Here is a 14,158-nt window from a genome sequence, read left to right on the forward strand (position 1 = left end):
AGGCATGCTCTAATACCTTTCTAATATCTATGCTCTAATAATTTTCAGGACATAAAATTATTTTATTTCATTGGCTTACAGGATCATAGCCTTAGAGTTAAAATGGATTTTAAAGACCATTGAGTCTCTCAACCCTTATTTACACAAGAGGAAATTGAGGTACAGAGAAGTTAGGTGACTTGTCCAGAGTGACCTAGTGTCTGAGGCAGGATTTGAACCCAGGTCTTCCTGACTCAAAGTCCAGCACTCTATCTATTCTGACAAGATATGCTAAGATGCCATTTCCTATGTGATGCTACTACTTTTGAGGGTTTTTTTGCTCCCTTTAACATCCTGAACCCATCAACCACCACTGGCAGAATGGCACTCTACTTGACTTCAATTACAGAGTGTAGTTATCAGAATTTTGATAATAACCATCACTTATGATGTGCTGATTTTTGTGTACTTAGCAACCCTGAGTCTTATGATTTCCTACATCTAGAGCCCTTGGTGAAGTACCAAACCAAACCTCAGTTGGTTGGTGGGTCGGTCAGTTATTGTCCTTCATTTTCAAAGAGATCCAAAATGGCATCACTATGTTGGGATCAAGGTACAGTGTGTCCGACTGTGGCTGATCAAACCAATATGAGCTAGAAAGGCTCTACCACAGGTAGGGCACAACTAGCCCATGTGAAAATTTGGAATGGAGATGTCTAAATTTGCACATCTCACTTTTCTTTTGAGCTACTGCTATTTTGCTTTGCTTACGGAGTACAGCTCCTTCTTTGATTTGGGCATACCATGCTGGGTGGTCATGCACCAGCACCTCTCATGTCTTACAACCAATTCCAAACTTCTTCAGGGAGACCTTGAGGGTGTCCTTGTATCACTTTTTCTCACCTCCTCACAAGCAGTGGGAAATAACTATGTAACTGAAGCCCGCAAAGAGCATTTTGTACCTTAGGTAGAGGGAATAAACAGGTAAGCTTGAGCACAACAAAGGCATTTCTCAAGGTGGTACAGAAGTCTAGCTTTAGGTAGGAGAGTACAGTTGGGGAGAAATCCTCAGATCACAAGATCATATATTTAAACTGGAAGAGACAATAGGAATCACCTACTCCAATCTCTTCATTTTACAATATGGAGAAATTGAAATTCAGAGAGGTTAACTTGTATTAGTTTGTATTATATTGGATACAAATTAACTTGCATTAGGGAAATTTGAACTGGGGAAAGTTACTTGCCCAAGGTCACACAGAAAATTAAGGCAAACACAGCAAAGAAATCCCGATCAGTTGACTCACAAGTCTGTTGGCAAAGGGTTACTGCATAGGTTTCTCTGTCTAAAGCAGAGATCATGTACACAAATTAAACATAGGTATAGGGATGGAGAGCTGGCCTCAGAGTCAGGAAAACCTGGGTTCAAGTCCCATCTCTGAGCCATGCTGGCTGCATGTTCTGGGACACTCTCTAAAACTATAAATTCCTGCCCTTTGGATGATGAGCATCCACTGAGCAGGTGTCTTCCTTTGGGGGACTTTCTTGCACCACTGAAATCATACTTCTGGACAAACAAATAAACAAACAAGTGGTTAGAGGTTAGTGAAGGCTTCTTCGACTTGATAGAATAACACTTAAAAGAATCTGATTATTGTCACTGGGGATGGGCTAGATGAGTAAAAGGAGATATTTGAAGGAGAGAAACAAGATGACTCAGATGATCTAGCTATTACTTGTCAAAGCCTAGATGAATGAAGGCTGCAGATGGTGGAACAGAGATAACAGGACTTCAACACTGTGAGCTTGTACCAGTATGACAGCACTTTTACCAACAGTGGCTAAAACGGTTAAAAAAAAAGAGAGGGAGAGTTTTCCCGGGAATGGGAGGAAACAAGTAGCTGTGAATGGGTTTAGATGATGAATGCTCAAAAGAAAATGCCCTTCAGATGACTGAAACACTGAGCTGCAGAGGAGTTGAGGAGGAATGAAAGGATGAAGTTAAGGCTCTAACTCCTAACTCATTCCAACTGTGAGAACAGATTAGCTTCCCTTGGAAGATTATGGGGGAAGATGAGGAAAGAACCTAGGACTGAGCCTTGGGGAAGGATCACACATAGTTAATGGGGAGAGAGAAGAGGAACCAGCAAATGAGAGGAATCAAGAAAGCATGGTATTTAGAAAAAAAACTGTAATACTTTTTATTAAATTTAAATTTCCTGTAGACCTAAAATTGTACTTGACAGTTCACACTTTTAATTGCAATTCTTTTTCTGAACTTCTTTCCATATTGAAATTTTCATAGGACTGTAGAATTAGAACAGGGGACCTCAGAGGCAATCTAGTCCAACCCCTTCTTTTAATAGATGAGGCTGACTGACCTGCTTAAGGACCTAGAATACATATAAGAAGAAGAGGTGGGAGTCAAACCCAGGTTCTTTTATTCCAGAGACAAAAGCATTGTATTTTTAAGGAGACAGAAGGCACCCAAGAAGAGAACAGAATTTTGTTGAGAACAGGTCATTGAACTTGAGGAGAGTCATTCGTGTAAGGATGAATGGGGAAACTGCATATTTTTTTTCATTTAGCCAATTATGAATAGTGCAAGTTTCTAGCACTGCAAAGAATCCTTTGGCAATTTCGAATACAAATAGTTACTTGTTTATAAGACTCACAATTACCAAACTCATATATACCACCGACCAACCCATGACCCCTTTCACAAAGTATGTCTCTTTACAGTGAAAACCTGTCCTAACATGGTAGATTATAGTAATCAGACCATATGCCCTAAAGGAGGCTCATTATACATACTTGTTAGAACTTACAAGCAAAACCTGTCTCCTCAGTGCCCTTATCACACATGAAGAAATCAGAGAATCAGCATGTTGAGCTAGAAAGGACAAACGTGGAGACAGCATCTGAACCAGGTCCTCCAGCTCCCAAGTTGCTCTTCTTTCCACAATACCAGAAAACTAAGAAGGGAGATGACAGGAAAGGTGGACAACTTAAAGAACTTAAGAAGCTTACCCAATATCAAAGGACCACTTTGTAGCCTAGGTTAAGAAACTGACAATGTCATCAGATTTCTGCCTCTACCATAGGGAGAAGGTGAATCGGTTTGCGTTGCCCTAATGCAACCTTGGGTCTCTCTGAATTGTAGTTGTCATATTGTTATGCCTAATCAAGAAGCCATGGTCTCTTAGTCACATTATCAGGGTGACTAATTTTATTACTTGAGAGACTGTTATCAGTAAAGTGATTTCAATGACATCTTCACCAGAATCTCTGCTGAGATGCCTTCCCTGATTTTCTCCCATCAGACAGCTTGAAACTTCCATTTATTAAAGACAACATGATAACCAGCAATCCAATCCCTAGTTTGCATCGTTGAAATAATTAGCTCCTAGATATCTTTCAGAAATTGCTTCCTGACAGATTCCTGATGGTGCTAGAATATTTTGATATAGAATTTATCTGGCTCAGCCCCTTCATTTTAAAGATGAAGAAACAGACTAAGAGGTTAAGTGACCTGCTCAGGGGCATTCAGATAGAAGGCAGAAGAGTCAAGATTTGAAATCAGGCCCCGAATTGAAATCTAGAACCTGCATAAAAAATTGGAGAAAAAAAACCTGTTGTCCTAGTAAAGCAGTAATGTCCTTATAAAATACTTTCTCTTTAAATATATGTTTTTTCAAAAACACACTAAAATACTTTCCTTTACTAGCTTGGTGAAACTAATGTTTTGTTTTCTAGTGAGGCAATGGCTTTATCAGAGTTGCACAGAATTTGGTTTCTTCCAGACCACTGATTCAAAACACCAACCTTTCTTGGGATTACCTTTGAGGTAAAGTACATGTCACTTAAAATGTTTCAGTTCTGTCCAGGTTTACTACCTCTTACTGCTGCCGAGTAAATTGGATTTAGAGGCAGGATTCTATCACCTACACTGATTGCTATAGTTTGATGCAATTTAAATAAAATAGTGAAAGTAAAACACATTTACATGAAGGCTTTGCAGGTCATGGTCATGCAATAAGATATGAGAAAACAATACCTGTCGGAAAAAGAACTGCCTTCATGTCAAGGAACAGTTCCAACTCAAAAGCCTACCTAAGAGAAGATACTTCGCCATCTCTGCCACAACTTTTAAAGGTGATTGAATAGGAGAAGAATAAGTAATTACTCTGTTACCTTGCTAATGATGATAGTAATAGCCAAATAACTGAAATTTTATATGGAACTTGATGGCTTCCAGAAGATTTTAAATATGTTATTTCATTTGGTCCTCACAAGAGCCCTGTGAGGTAGATAATTATAGCACTTTTTTATAATTGTATACGCATATAGATAAAAAGACCTACAAATTGAAATAGTCTATAAAGACACATGCAGATACATTATCTGGACATTTCCAAGAGTAATTAAGAGCAAATCAAAACTTCTATGTGGTAAGATGAAAGTACAAGGCAAAAGGATCCTCAGAAATCATCTGCAACAATCCCTCATATTAGATAAGGAAAGTGATACCCAGAGAAGAGGAACAATTTGCCCTAGTTGGCCTACCTAAAATGATGGTACCATTGGTTTTAGCTAGGCACAAAGGGATTTAGCATTGATATAATCTCAGAATTCAGCATAAATGTGATAGAGTTTTGTTAACAAAGTTAGAAGAGACAATTTCCTTATATCTAAAACTCATAATCTGCTATCATTTCTCATTGAAAACAAGTGAATTTGTTCATAATTCTCCCACAACCATTTGTATGTTGACTGGATTGTTACAAATTGTGAATTCTACATTTTACTGCAAGTGTTCTTGACATCTCAAAGAACCTAAAATCTGTCATCTGTCCCTGAGTACAAGGGGTACAAGGCAAAATGTTAGGCCAATTTTAGATAAATGAAAGAATGAAATAGAAACAGAATCAATGATTTGTGTAAGGGTTGATGGTAGAGCTGACATTGTGGGCATAAGGAACAAAGAACTGAGACAGAGGAATGAGGGTCCCTTTCCTGGAGGAAGGGGTTGGATTATACTGCCTTCCTCAGTGTTTGCTTTAGGAGTTTTAGAAAGTGATTTCCTTGATTAAGAAAACCTTTTAATTTTCTCTATTTTAGATTTTGGTGATGTTAATTGTCTAAGGGTCAGGAAGGCTACAAGAGAAGCACGTGTAGACTTGAGTGGAAGAGCATGCTTTAGCAAAGAGAAGAAGCGTATCCGATACATTAATCCAATGAGAGGCCAATTCCAATCGTCAAAGTAACCTTTAGTCTGTGACAAGAGGCAGATAACTTCAGTGTATTTGATTTTTGTAGCAAGGTTAATTGCATGAAAATAGCATACTAAAAAATGTTGGAGTTATCATAAAGTCCTTCTTGAAGAGCTGGAATTCATCTGGCCCTTTAAGGAAGCTATATTTCAGGGGCAGGGGGATTCATTAAAAATATTCAATCTACATGTTCCTTCTCCTTTCCCTCCCCTTCTCTCTTTGCAGCTATTATATTGATCAATGTGAAGCAATATTTGACTTGGGATTAGATGTTTATTCAGTGCTTGAATCTGTTGATGAAACCAACAAATACTACTATACGCCCTTAATCAAGAATGGCAGAAGAATCCTGTTTGTTAATGGTGACATTGACCCTTGGCATGTACTAAGTATCAATTCCAGAAAGCAAAGAAATTTATTAGGGATATCCATTAAAGGTAGGTACTGTTTAATTCTGTTTAAAGGACTGAAAATCATAATGAAAAGCATGGGCAGTACAGTCTTAGAGCAGGAGTTCTTAATCTCTTGGGCTGTCTGCTGAAGCCTATTGTTTCCTCCAAATAATGTTTTTAAATTCACAAAACAAAAATTATAGGATTACAAATAAATCCAATTAGATCAAAATACACACACATGGATGTAGACACATTTGTGTTTATATAATACATACACACACATACACACACACGGATGTAGATATATTTGTGTAATACATATACATACACACATGGATGTAGATATGTTTCTGTGTTTATATAATACACAAACATATGAACTTTTTTAATGAGTTCAGAGAGTACTCAGGTCAGGAATTTCTGTTTTAGAGGTAGCATGACATAAGTGTAGAGCACTGCACTTGGGGATCAGAAAGCTCTGGGTTCAAATCTGACCTATATTATCATTGTGATAGAAAGTCAGCCAAACTATCTGAGCCCCAGTTTACTCATCTGTAAAATGAGAATTATAATGACACCTACCTCACAAATTGGGTGTGAAGATGAAATGGGATAATGACAAAAAGTACTACATATATACTTGCTGCTTAGAGAAGAGATGCTGGTACAAGCAATATTGATTTACCAGATTCTCTCCTCTTCAGAAAATAATGAATCATCAGATTTGCATCTAAAACAGAAAAATGTCAGCACAGTAAAATGGAGAGAACACTCAGAATCAACCACCTGATTGACTGTTATGCCCAGTGGTTTTCCTTGAAGCATTTAACATGGCTCCTAGTAATCAAATGTGAGGAAGCAGATTAATCCTGTTATGAATCCTGGTATTCATTAAAACTAAAAGTCACTGTATTTTCTAAACAGCCTTAAATGTTGTGAAGTAAGTGTCCAATATATGCCCTGTATCCTCGCAATTTTTAGAGTAGTGAATTTATAGTGGAACCCATGATTTTTTGATGATTTACTGCTCCCAAATGAACTTTTCTGGTTCAGGATTTAATAAAGTGAGTTTTAAGATGGATAAGTGATCTATTTTTATCCTTGTTAAAATTTTCATATGTTGTTCTCCTTGCAAAAATCAAAATCTGTTGCTTATTATGTTAATGTGGTACTTGTAAAAGCTATCACCATGGTTTGTGAGCTCAGGGTATACTGAATTCCTGTGACTTGGTCGACAAAAAGTCAGACTCAACCATGCAACACTGGCAGTTTTTTTCTGATTTCTTAAATAATAGAAAAAGGTCTCCAAGGACAGAGTTTTAACAGTGTCATTAAAAATACTGCCTATTAAGCATGGAGAGGTTCAAATGTTAGCTATTGTTGATTCCTCAAAAGCGTAAGAATCTAATCTGTGACAAATCATAAGGCCAGCTCAGAAGGCTTACATGAGAAGGCTTGCTCTATTATTTATATATCCTGGTGTTTGGGGGTTTTTTGCTTGTTTTTCTATGTATGGAGTACCATTTGTTATGGGAGCACTAGGCTCTATGGACATGGGAAGGCATGAAAGAGATAGAGGCCCATAGTTCCTATTCTGAAGGATCTTACAATCTTTTTGGAGGAGACCGCAGTTTATAGTTTACTCATGTTTCTGTTATCTTAACTGGATAACCCTAGGTTTACATATGATTTGTTTACACCTTCCATGAGATAACCCATAGTGTAGCACAGGTATTTATTGTTAGCACTTCAGCAGCAAGAAAAGTAATTCATGTATTCAGTGAACTGCTGAAATTAATATAAATGTAAAAAGTTTTTCAAGTTTAATTGATTTTAAATGTCTACTATGTTTCTGTGTTAGGCATAAATTCAGATTAGATGTGGTATAATGAGGGCAAATTTAAACCCCATTTTTTGGAAAGACGTTATCATTTACAGCTTTATGATAACGTGAACCTTTCAAAGTTCACTGTTCTCATAGGAATTCTCTTCTATTATTCTGTTGTGAAAACAACTTATGATAATAGTCAATAAGGATGCAAGAACAGGTATCTGTATTGGTAAGGGGAGGCTCTTCATTGGGAGTTACCTAAGCCAATAAAATCACAGGTCTGGTAAAACAGATGTGTAGAGCACTGTGCCGGTGTGGGAGTAAGGGTCAGAGATGGATAAGGACTAGATTACAGTCTTAGTCTGGGAGCAGTGAGGGGTTAAATGACTTGCTGAGGGTCCCATAGCGGTGAGATGTCAGGGGCAGGTCTTGACTCTTGTCTTCCTCACTCTGAGGCCTGTTCTCCTTTCACTAGGGCATGCTGCCTCTCAGTCTCAACAGTAGATTTATAATAGATAGTGAGGAGTGTGAAAACAAAAGAGATAAAAATCTTTTTTGCCCTTCATGAGTTTTATTTATTCTTCCTTCACCCCTACTTTGGTGCCAAGTATGTGGTGTTGTTCAGTGGTCACAGTTGTGACCCCATTTGTGGTTTTCTTGGCAAAGATACGAGAGTGGTTGCCATTTCCTTCTCCAGTTCATTTTACAGATGAGGAAACTCAGACAATCAGGGTTAAGTGACTTTCCCAGGATTACACAGCTAGTAAGTATCTGAGGCCAGATTTGAACTCAGGAAGGTGAGCATTCCTGACTCCAGGCCTGGCACTCAATCCACTAAGCCACCTAGATGTCCTGTGCCAAGTTAGTGATGAACAGTGCAAGGCCACCAGATCCATGGGTGGCACAAGTGATCAGCCACCCCACTGTAGTATAGACACCATTCCAAAACCTCTTATCACTGTAACATCTAATGAGCTACCATCATGATTTACTTGCAACTTGTTTTAAAATAAACCATGAGAAATACAGATTGAGAGTAATTCTATTCCTTGAGCTAATTACATGGATCAGCAGTAGAAGAAAATTCTGGGAAAATTTTCAGCACTGATTGAATCCTAAGGTTACCTAGTAGTTGCCAGCACAAGCTGCCTAACTGTCATGTTTTGTGGCCACATGGTTTTGAATCTTAAAAACTTTATAACTTACAGTCTTGAAGACACATGTGCCCCAAATCAGATCTTTTAATAAAGAACTCTTTTCTTCTGCTTTTCTTAATTGAAATCAAAGTAGCACTTTACTAGAAATGAAGTCCCAACATCAATACAAGGGGAAAGGATTTCATACAGGCCAAGTTGGCAATAATTTTGTTCCTTTTGCCTCAGGGAGCGTGACTTCAGGGAAAAGAATATATTATAAAGTATTCACTTTTTTACTGTTTAAAGTATTGTTCTGAATGTTCTTGTCACACCTAGAAGCTTCCCCAAGAAGGGCTGAACTGAAAATTTCCACTTCCTTAACGATCTCATAGACATGGAGCTTCAACCAGTTCCCAACGTAAAATACGTCATCAGCTCCTCCTTAGGGATTAATTTACTTAGTATATCATGATTTGGATTGGAGAAAGGAACCCAAAGGGGAAGAAATCATATTTACATCAATGTGTTTCATATTCCCAAACCAGGTTTTCTAATGTTTAAAGATTAAATAAAACTCAAGTTTTAAAGGATTTTCTAATCCTGCTGATCTCCCTACCAATTTTTGGTCCTCCTGACCCCTTTCTTCCTTTTGCTGTCTATTTTTTAGCTCAATCTCATCTAGTACAGAGATTTTGTTTAAGGAGCTGGACTGAGTTCTTTCTATCCTAGGAAAACCTTTCATCTTACACAACATCAAATCACTGAGAAATTAACTGATGTTGCTCTCTTCCATTTAGAAGTAGGAAAAAGGGATGTCCAAATAGAGGAAAGGAAAATTCTCATAGGAGTCTCTTGAAGGTTGAGCCAGAAATGTTGTAAACCTTCTGATTTTACAGATGTGGACACTCAGGCCTAGAGAGGTTAATGACCTACCCAGTGTCATAAGAAGCAGAGTCAGAATTAGAAATTCCATGATGAAATTCAGCATTCTTTTCCCTGTGCCATACTGAATCTCATAAAAGAGCTAAAAGCCTTTAAAATACTGTTAAGAGACTGTAGCCAAAAAAGTCAGCTGTATTTTTGTAAATTAAATGTAGCTCCCTCAACAGACAAAATTAAGAAGGGGACTATTTAGCCTTTGGCATCCTCCTATTTTCCCTTTTAGCATCTCTCTTCCCATTTCTTGGGGTCCTCCTTTCCCCCTATACCTTCCATCCTATTCACCATTCCCATAAGGACTTGCTTCCAGCTAATCCATAGACAACAAATTCCTATTATGATGTTACCTGATAAAGTCTAATTCCTTATCCCTTTCAAGGGTATTTCGAGAAAAAAAAAAGAACTAAGGACCTAAAGATCCCTAAGATCCAGAGGGAGAAGTTTAGACACATTAATAGAAGTTTGCCTGGTGCCCTCAAGTCACTTCAATTAATCAACACTCATTCTTTAAACACCTATTGTGTGCTGGCCACCATCAAAGTTATATTCTATTATCTTTGCCTAAGTGCTGGAACAAGGTGTGATATGTTTATCTGATGTTGGATTTGAATTCAGTTCTTCCTGAGTCCAGGCCCAGCACTCTGTGCACTTCCACTGGCCACCTAGCCAAGGAAGTTAAAAATTATATTCACTAAAGCTGTGGAGGTTAAGCAACACTGCCCCTCCCCGCCCAGTTTCATCTAAAACAACTGGCCAGTTGTTTTAGATGAAACATTAATTAGCTAACAGTAATATTGACAGTTTTTATGTTTATATCTTTCAGATAGTTCCCACTGTGAAGCGATGTTTGAAAACCAAAAGAATGATCCAGAGAATCTCAAAGCCGCACGACATCTTATCTTCAGCACCCTGCTCAGATGGCTATCTAAAAGGAGGCACTGAAATGAGAGGGATTGATGGTATCCAAAGACTGGCCTCTGAATGCATTACCTGACAGGTGAAGTTGAGGCACAGACAGAAAAGCTTGGCCTAGAGAAGCTGATTCCTACATGATATTTTAAAGCAACAAAATTATTTGTTTGGCTTTTTTTTTGGCAGGGCAATTGGGATTAAGTGACTTGCCCAGCCACAGAGCTAGATGTGTCAAGTGTCTGAGGCTGAATTTGAACTCAGGTCCTCCTAACTCCAGGGCCGGTGCTCTACTCACTGCACCACCTAGCTGCCCCAATAAAATTTTTTGCTGAAATGAGATTTTCCTCCCTGTTCCTTCTCTTTTGCCTCTCCCACAGAATGTATTAAACTATTCTAGTTTATTCCAATTTAACTACACTGAAGGGTCAGGTGGTCTTCAAAGCTGCAGCTGCCACATGTGTATGTTATAAAGTACCCTTGAACCTTGGTCTGGCTCATACAACCTTTGGAGCAGCATGAAATCCAGACGTCTTTGAAAGAAATCAGAACCAATCAACATCCTCTCCCTTCACCTCTCATCCTACAACAGACACTCCTTTTTTATGTCTTTTGGGCTCAAAGAATGAACCTTTGGTTCTTTCCACTGTATACTAACTAAGAAGCCTCTAGAACAGTGCTGGGTCCTGTGTTCACCAAAGCCTGGGAGTTGGTTGGGTACCACAAACAGAATTTAGCACATGTTGCTGCAAGTCCAAATGAGCATTTAGATTCAGATCTTAGTGCAGCCCCAAAATGACAGCTTGGCTCTAAAACCAGATTTCTTAGTATAACCTGAAGACTGTAAGAGGTACCAGTTATCCGACCCTCAGATATTCCATATTTTTTTTAAAAGTTCTATTGTTCTAATCACATTCATCTGACTTGCAGGGTTGGGAGACAGTCACTTCAAATGCGGTCATGTTAAACACTAGGTCCAATTAATCAATCCATCCATAGGCATTTATTAACCTACTCCATACCAGGCATTGTGCTATGCTCTGTGGATGCAGATATAATAAAATGAAACAATCCCTACTCACTATGAGCTTCTGGGATGCTTTTGGAGCATGCTAATTAAGGACATGGATTTTACTCAAATACATTTTTTAAAATGTTTTTATTTCTGACATCTACTCATGGATTTTCAAATAATCAGCTGGACCTATAGTAGCATCCTAATCATAAGATCCAGAAGGAGGGGATGATCAGTCCTTAGATGTTTTAAGCATTGGTTGCCAGCATGTACCTGGATTTGCATGATTACAGTGGAAGAGACTGCTAAATCAAGTCTCCAGTAAGTAGCAGAGTATTTGAATTTGGTGGCTCCTTCTGCATTTCAAACAGTCCAATGTACTCAATCTTTCCACCTATTTCTAATGCAGCACTTCTGGAGGATATAACTGGGAAATGTCAGTTTCTGCATTTTGAACAAACCACTGTGAAGATTTAAATAACATTAGTTGCCTTTGAAGAACTTTAAAAATGTTTACTATGCCAAACTTGTCTCAGTGTAAATAGTAGCAGAGAATTTCCATGCAGTGGCTTCAGGAAGCAGCCTGCACATCTGTTGGAGTAACATGTTTGTTGTAGACTGCGCTCATTTTGCTCATTTGCAGAAACTCTTTTCAATTTTACCTTCAAATTTCTGCATCAGAAAATTGTATTTAAATACTTGTCTGTGACTGAGGTTTAAGGACTTTTGAAGTTCTACCTACCAAATTATAAAATTAATTTTTAAAGGCCATGTCTGTGATAGGTTTTTTTTTTTTTACAAAAACATGCTATGTTTTTTTTTCTACATACTTATGCTGCTTAAAGTACATTTAATAAAATGTATCTAAAATTATATGAAAAAATGGTTATATTGTTGCTCTATTTCACAGCATTTGTGGGTTTTATTGCATGAAGACACAGGCCTAAAACAGTTCCTCTCAAATTACATTCTTGGGACCCTATAAGTTGTCCCTTGATATAAGCTGACCCTCTATAGCATTTGACATTTCAGTGTTCCAGGATTTTACCAATTAGAGAACACATTTGGCACATGTTATGTTACAATTTGTATTTACATGACTTGTCAGCCTCTTGCTGGTCCTCTTCCATCTTGGCAAAGGCATTGGCTTTGGCTTCTAGCCCAATATAACAAGGTCCAAGCTAAAAATACCAAAGTGGCAGCTGGAATATGCGTGGCTTTCTTCACAGACACCATGCCAAAGGGAGAAGGGATGCTCTGGGTGTCAGAGCTTCCGGCTATTCATGGAACTGTGTGTGTGTGTGTGTGTGTGTGTGTGTGTGTGTGTGTGTGTGTGTGTGTGTAGACATTTGGAGATATCTGAGTCACAATAGGCTGACCAACATGGACTACTCTCCTTCTGCTTTACTTTATACTTTCCGTAGCCAGTCCTGACAGAGCCAGAATCAGGCACTTTAAGCTCTTAGCTTGGATTCAAAAGAGGACATTGATATAGATATATGGATATATATAGCTATATATATGCATATATATAGCTATATATATCTATATATCTATAAAAGCTTTTTTTAAAAGAACATTCGAAGTTCAAACAATTTTAAACTTCTAAAAAATCACCAAGTTGGGAAATCCACATGTCATGTTAATCCCATATAATACTGCGATCTCAAGAGTACCAATTTGGGGTTTTTTCAAGTTCAGCATTTCTATTTTGAGGCTTAATATATGTTTTTTATAATGCCAAATTGTTTTACACCTTAAATATGAAGGAATTTCTTTATTCTCTAGTGTGATTGTTTTTAATTATGGCATTTTTTTTCTGGAATGGCCCCTCTCTGATTTCATAATTTGAGTCAGTGGAAAAATAGGATTTGTTCTATACACATTCCGGGTATAGAACATACATGTCCCATATACCAAAAGGTTGCTATATGTACTTCCAGCCTGTTCCAATAGATGTGGAGGAATGTTGTGGACTTCAGCAAACATTTATAGCATTGAGCCTTTATTATGCAAGGAATTCTGCTACATGCTATGAAATACACAGACAAGTACATCATTGTTCTCATGTAGTTTACAGTCTAGTTGGTAGTAGGACTCATACACAAATAATAAAAATACCAAATGATAAGGATGAAAAAGAGGAAAAAGCCAAGGAATGAGGTTTGAGACAATAAGGGTATTTCCCTTTGGGGACTTAAATGGGGAGGTGGGGCATAAGGAGGGAGTGGCAAAGAAGGGAGGTAGAGAAAGGTAGCAGGGAAAGGTCTGAAGAGAAGATGGCGTTTGAAATGGAACTTAAAGTATGACTAAAATTTCAACAGATGAAGAATGACCTGAGGGGACCTGGAGGGGAACAAACACGCTCTTGGTCTGCTAAAGCTATTAAGAGGTTGTCTTTTCTATTATCCTAATTTCATAGGTTTTCCATACGATTGGTATATATAAAATGTTATTACCAACTGAGGCATAATTAAAGAACGCCTTATTTTTCTAGGACATGTAGCCAAGTTTCATGGTAATTTCCATTGGAAAATTATTTTTTTTCTTAGCCCAAACCCACACTGGCTCTCCAAATTGCAAGATGCTCTTTTACTTCTACTCATAGGAATCCAAGATGAGGAAGAATTTAGCATTTATTATTTTCTTTAAAAAGGAGAAATTTCTCATATTTACTTTGC

General features: G+C 37.9%; 1 protein-coding gene across 1 annotated transcript in view; it reads left to right on the forward strand.

Annotated features, from left to right (window-relative positions):
- Positions 1-10,547, forward strand: part of LOC118847109 (putative serine protease K12H4.7) — a 30,949-nt gene extending 20,402 nt beyond the window's left edge. The window contains exons 7-9 of the mRNA XM_036755708.1: positions 5,101-5,242; positions 5,478-5,634; positions 10,377-10,547. Of these exons, the coding sequence (XP_036611603.1) occupies positions 5,101-5,242; positions 5,478-5,634; positions 10,377-10,547 (470 nt within the window). The remainder of the gene's footprint in view (positions 1-5,100; positions 5,243-5,477; positions 5,635-10,376) is intronic.
- The last annotated feature ends 3,611 nt before the right edge of the window (positions 10,548-14,158 follow it).

The sequence above is a fragment of the Trichosurus vulpecula genome, chromosome 4 (assembly GCF_011100635.1).
Source record: "Trichosurus vulpecula isolate mTriVul1 chromosome 4, mTriVul1.pri, whole genome shotgun sequence".
NCBI classification, from domain to species: Eukaryota; Metazoa; Chordata; class Mammalia; order Diprotodontia; family Phalangeridae; genus Trichosurus; species Trichosurus vulpecula.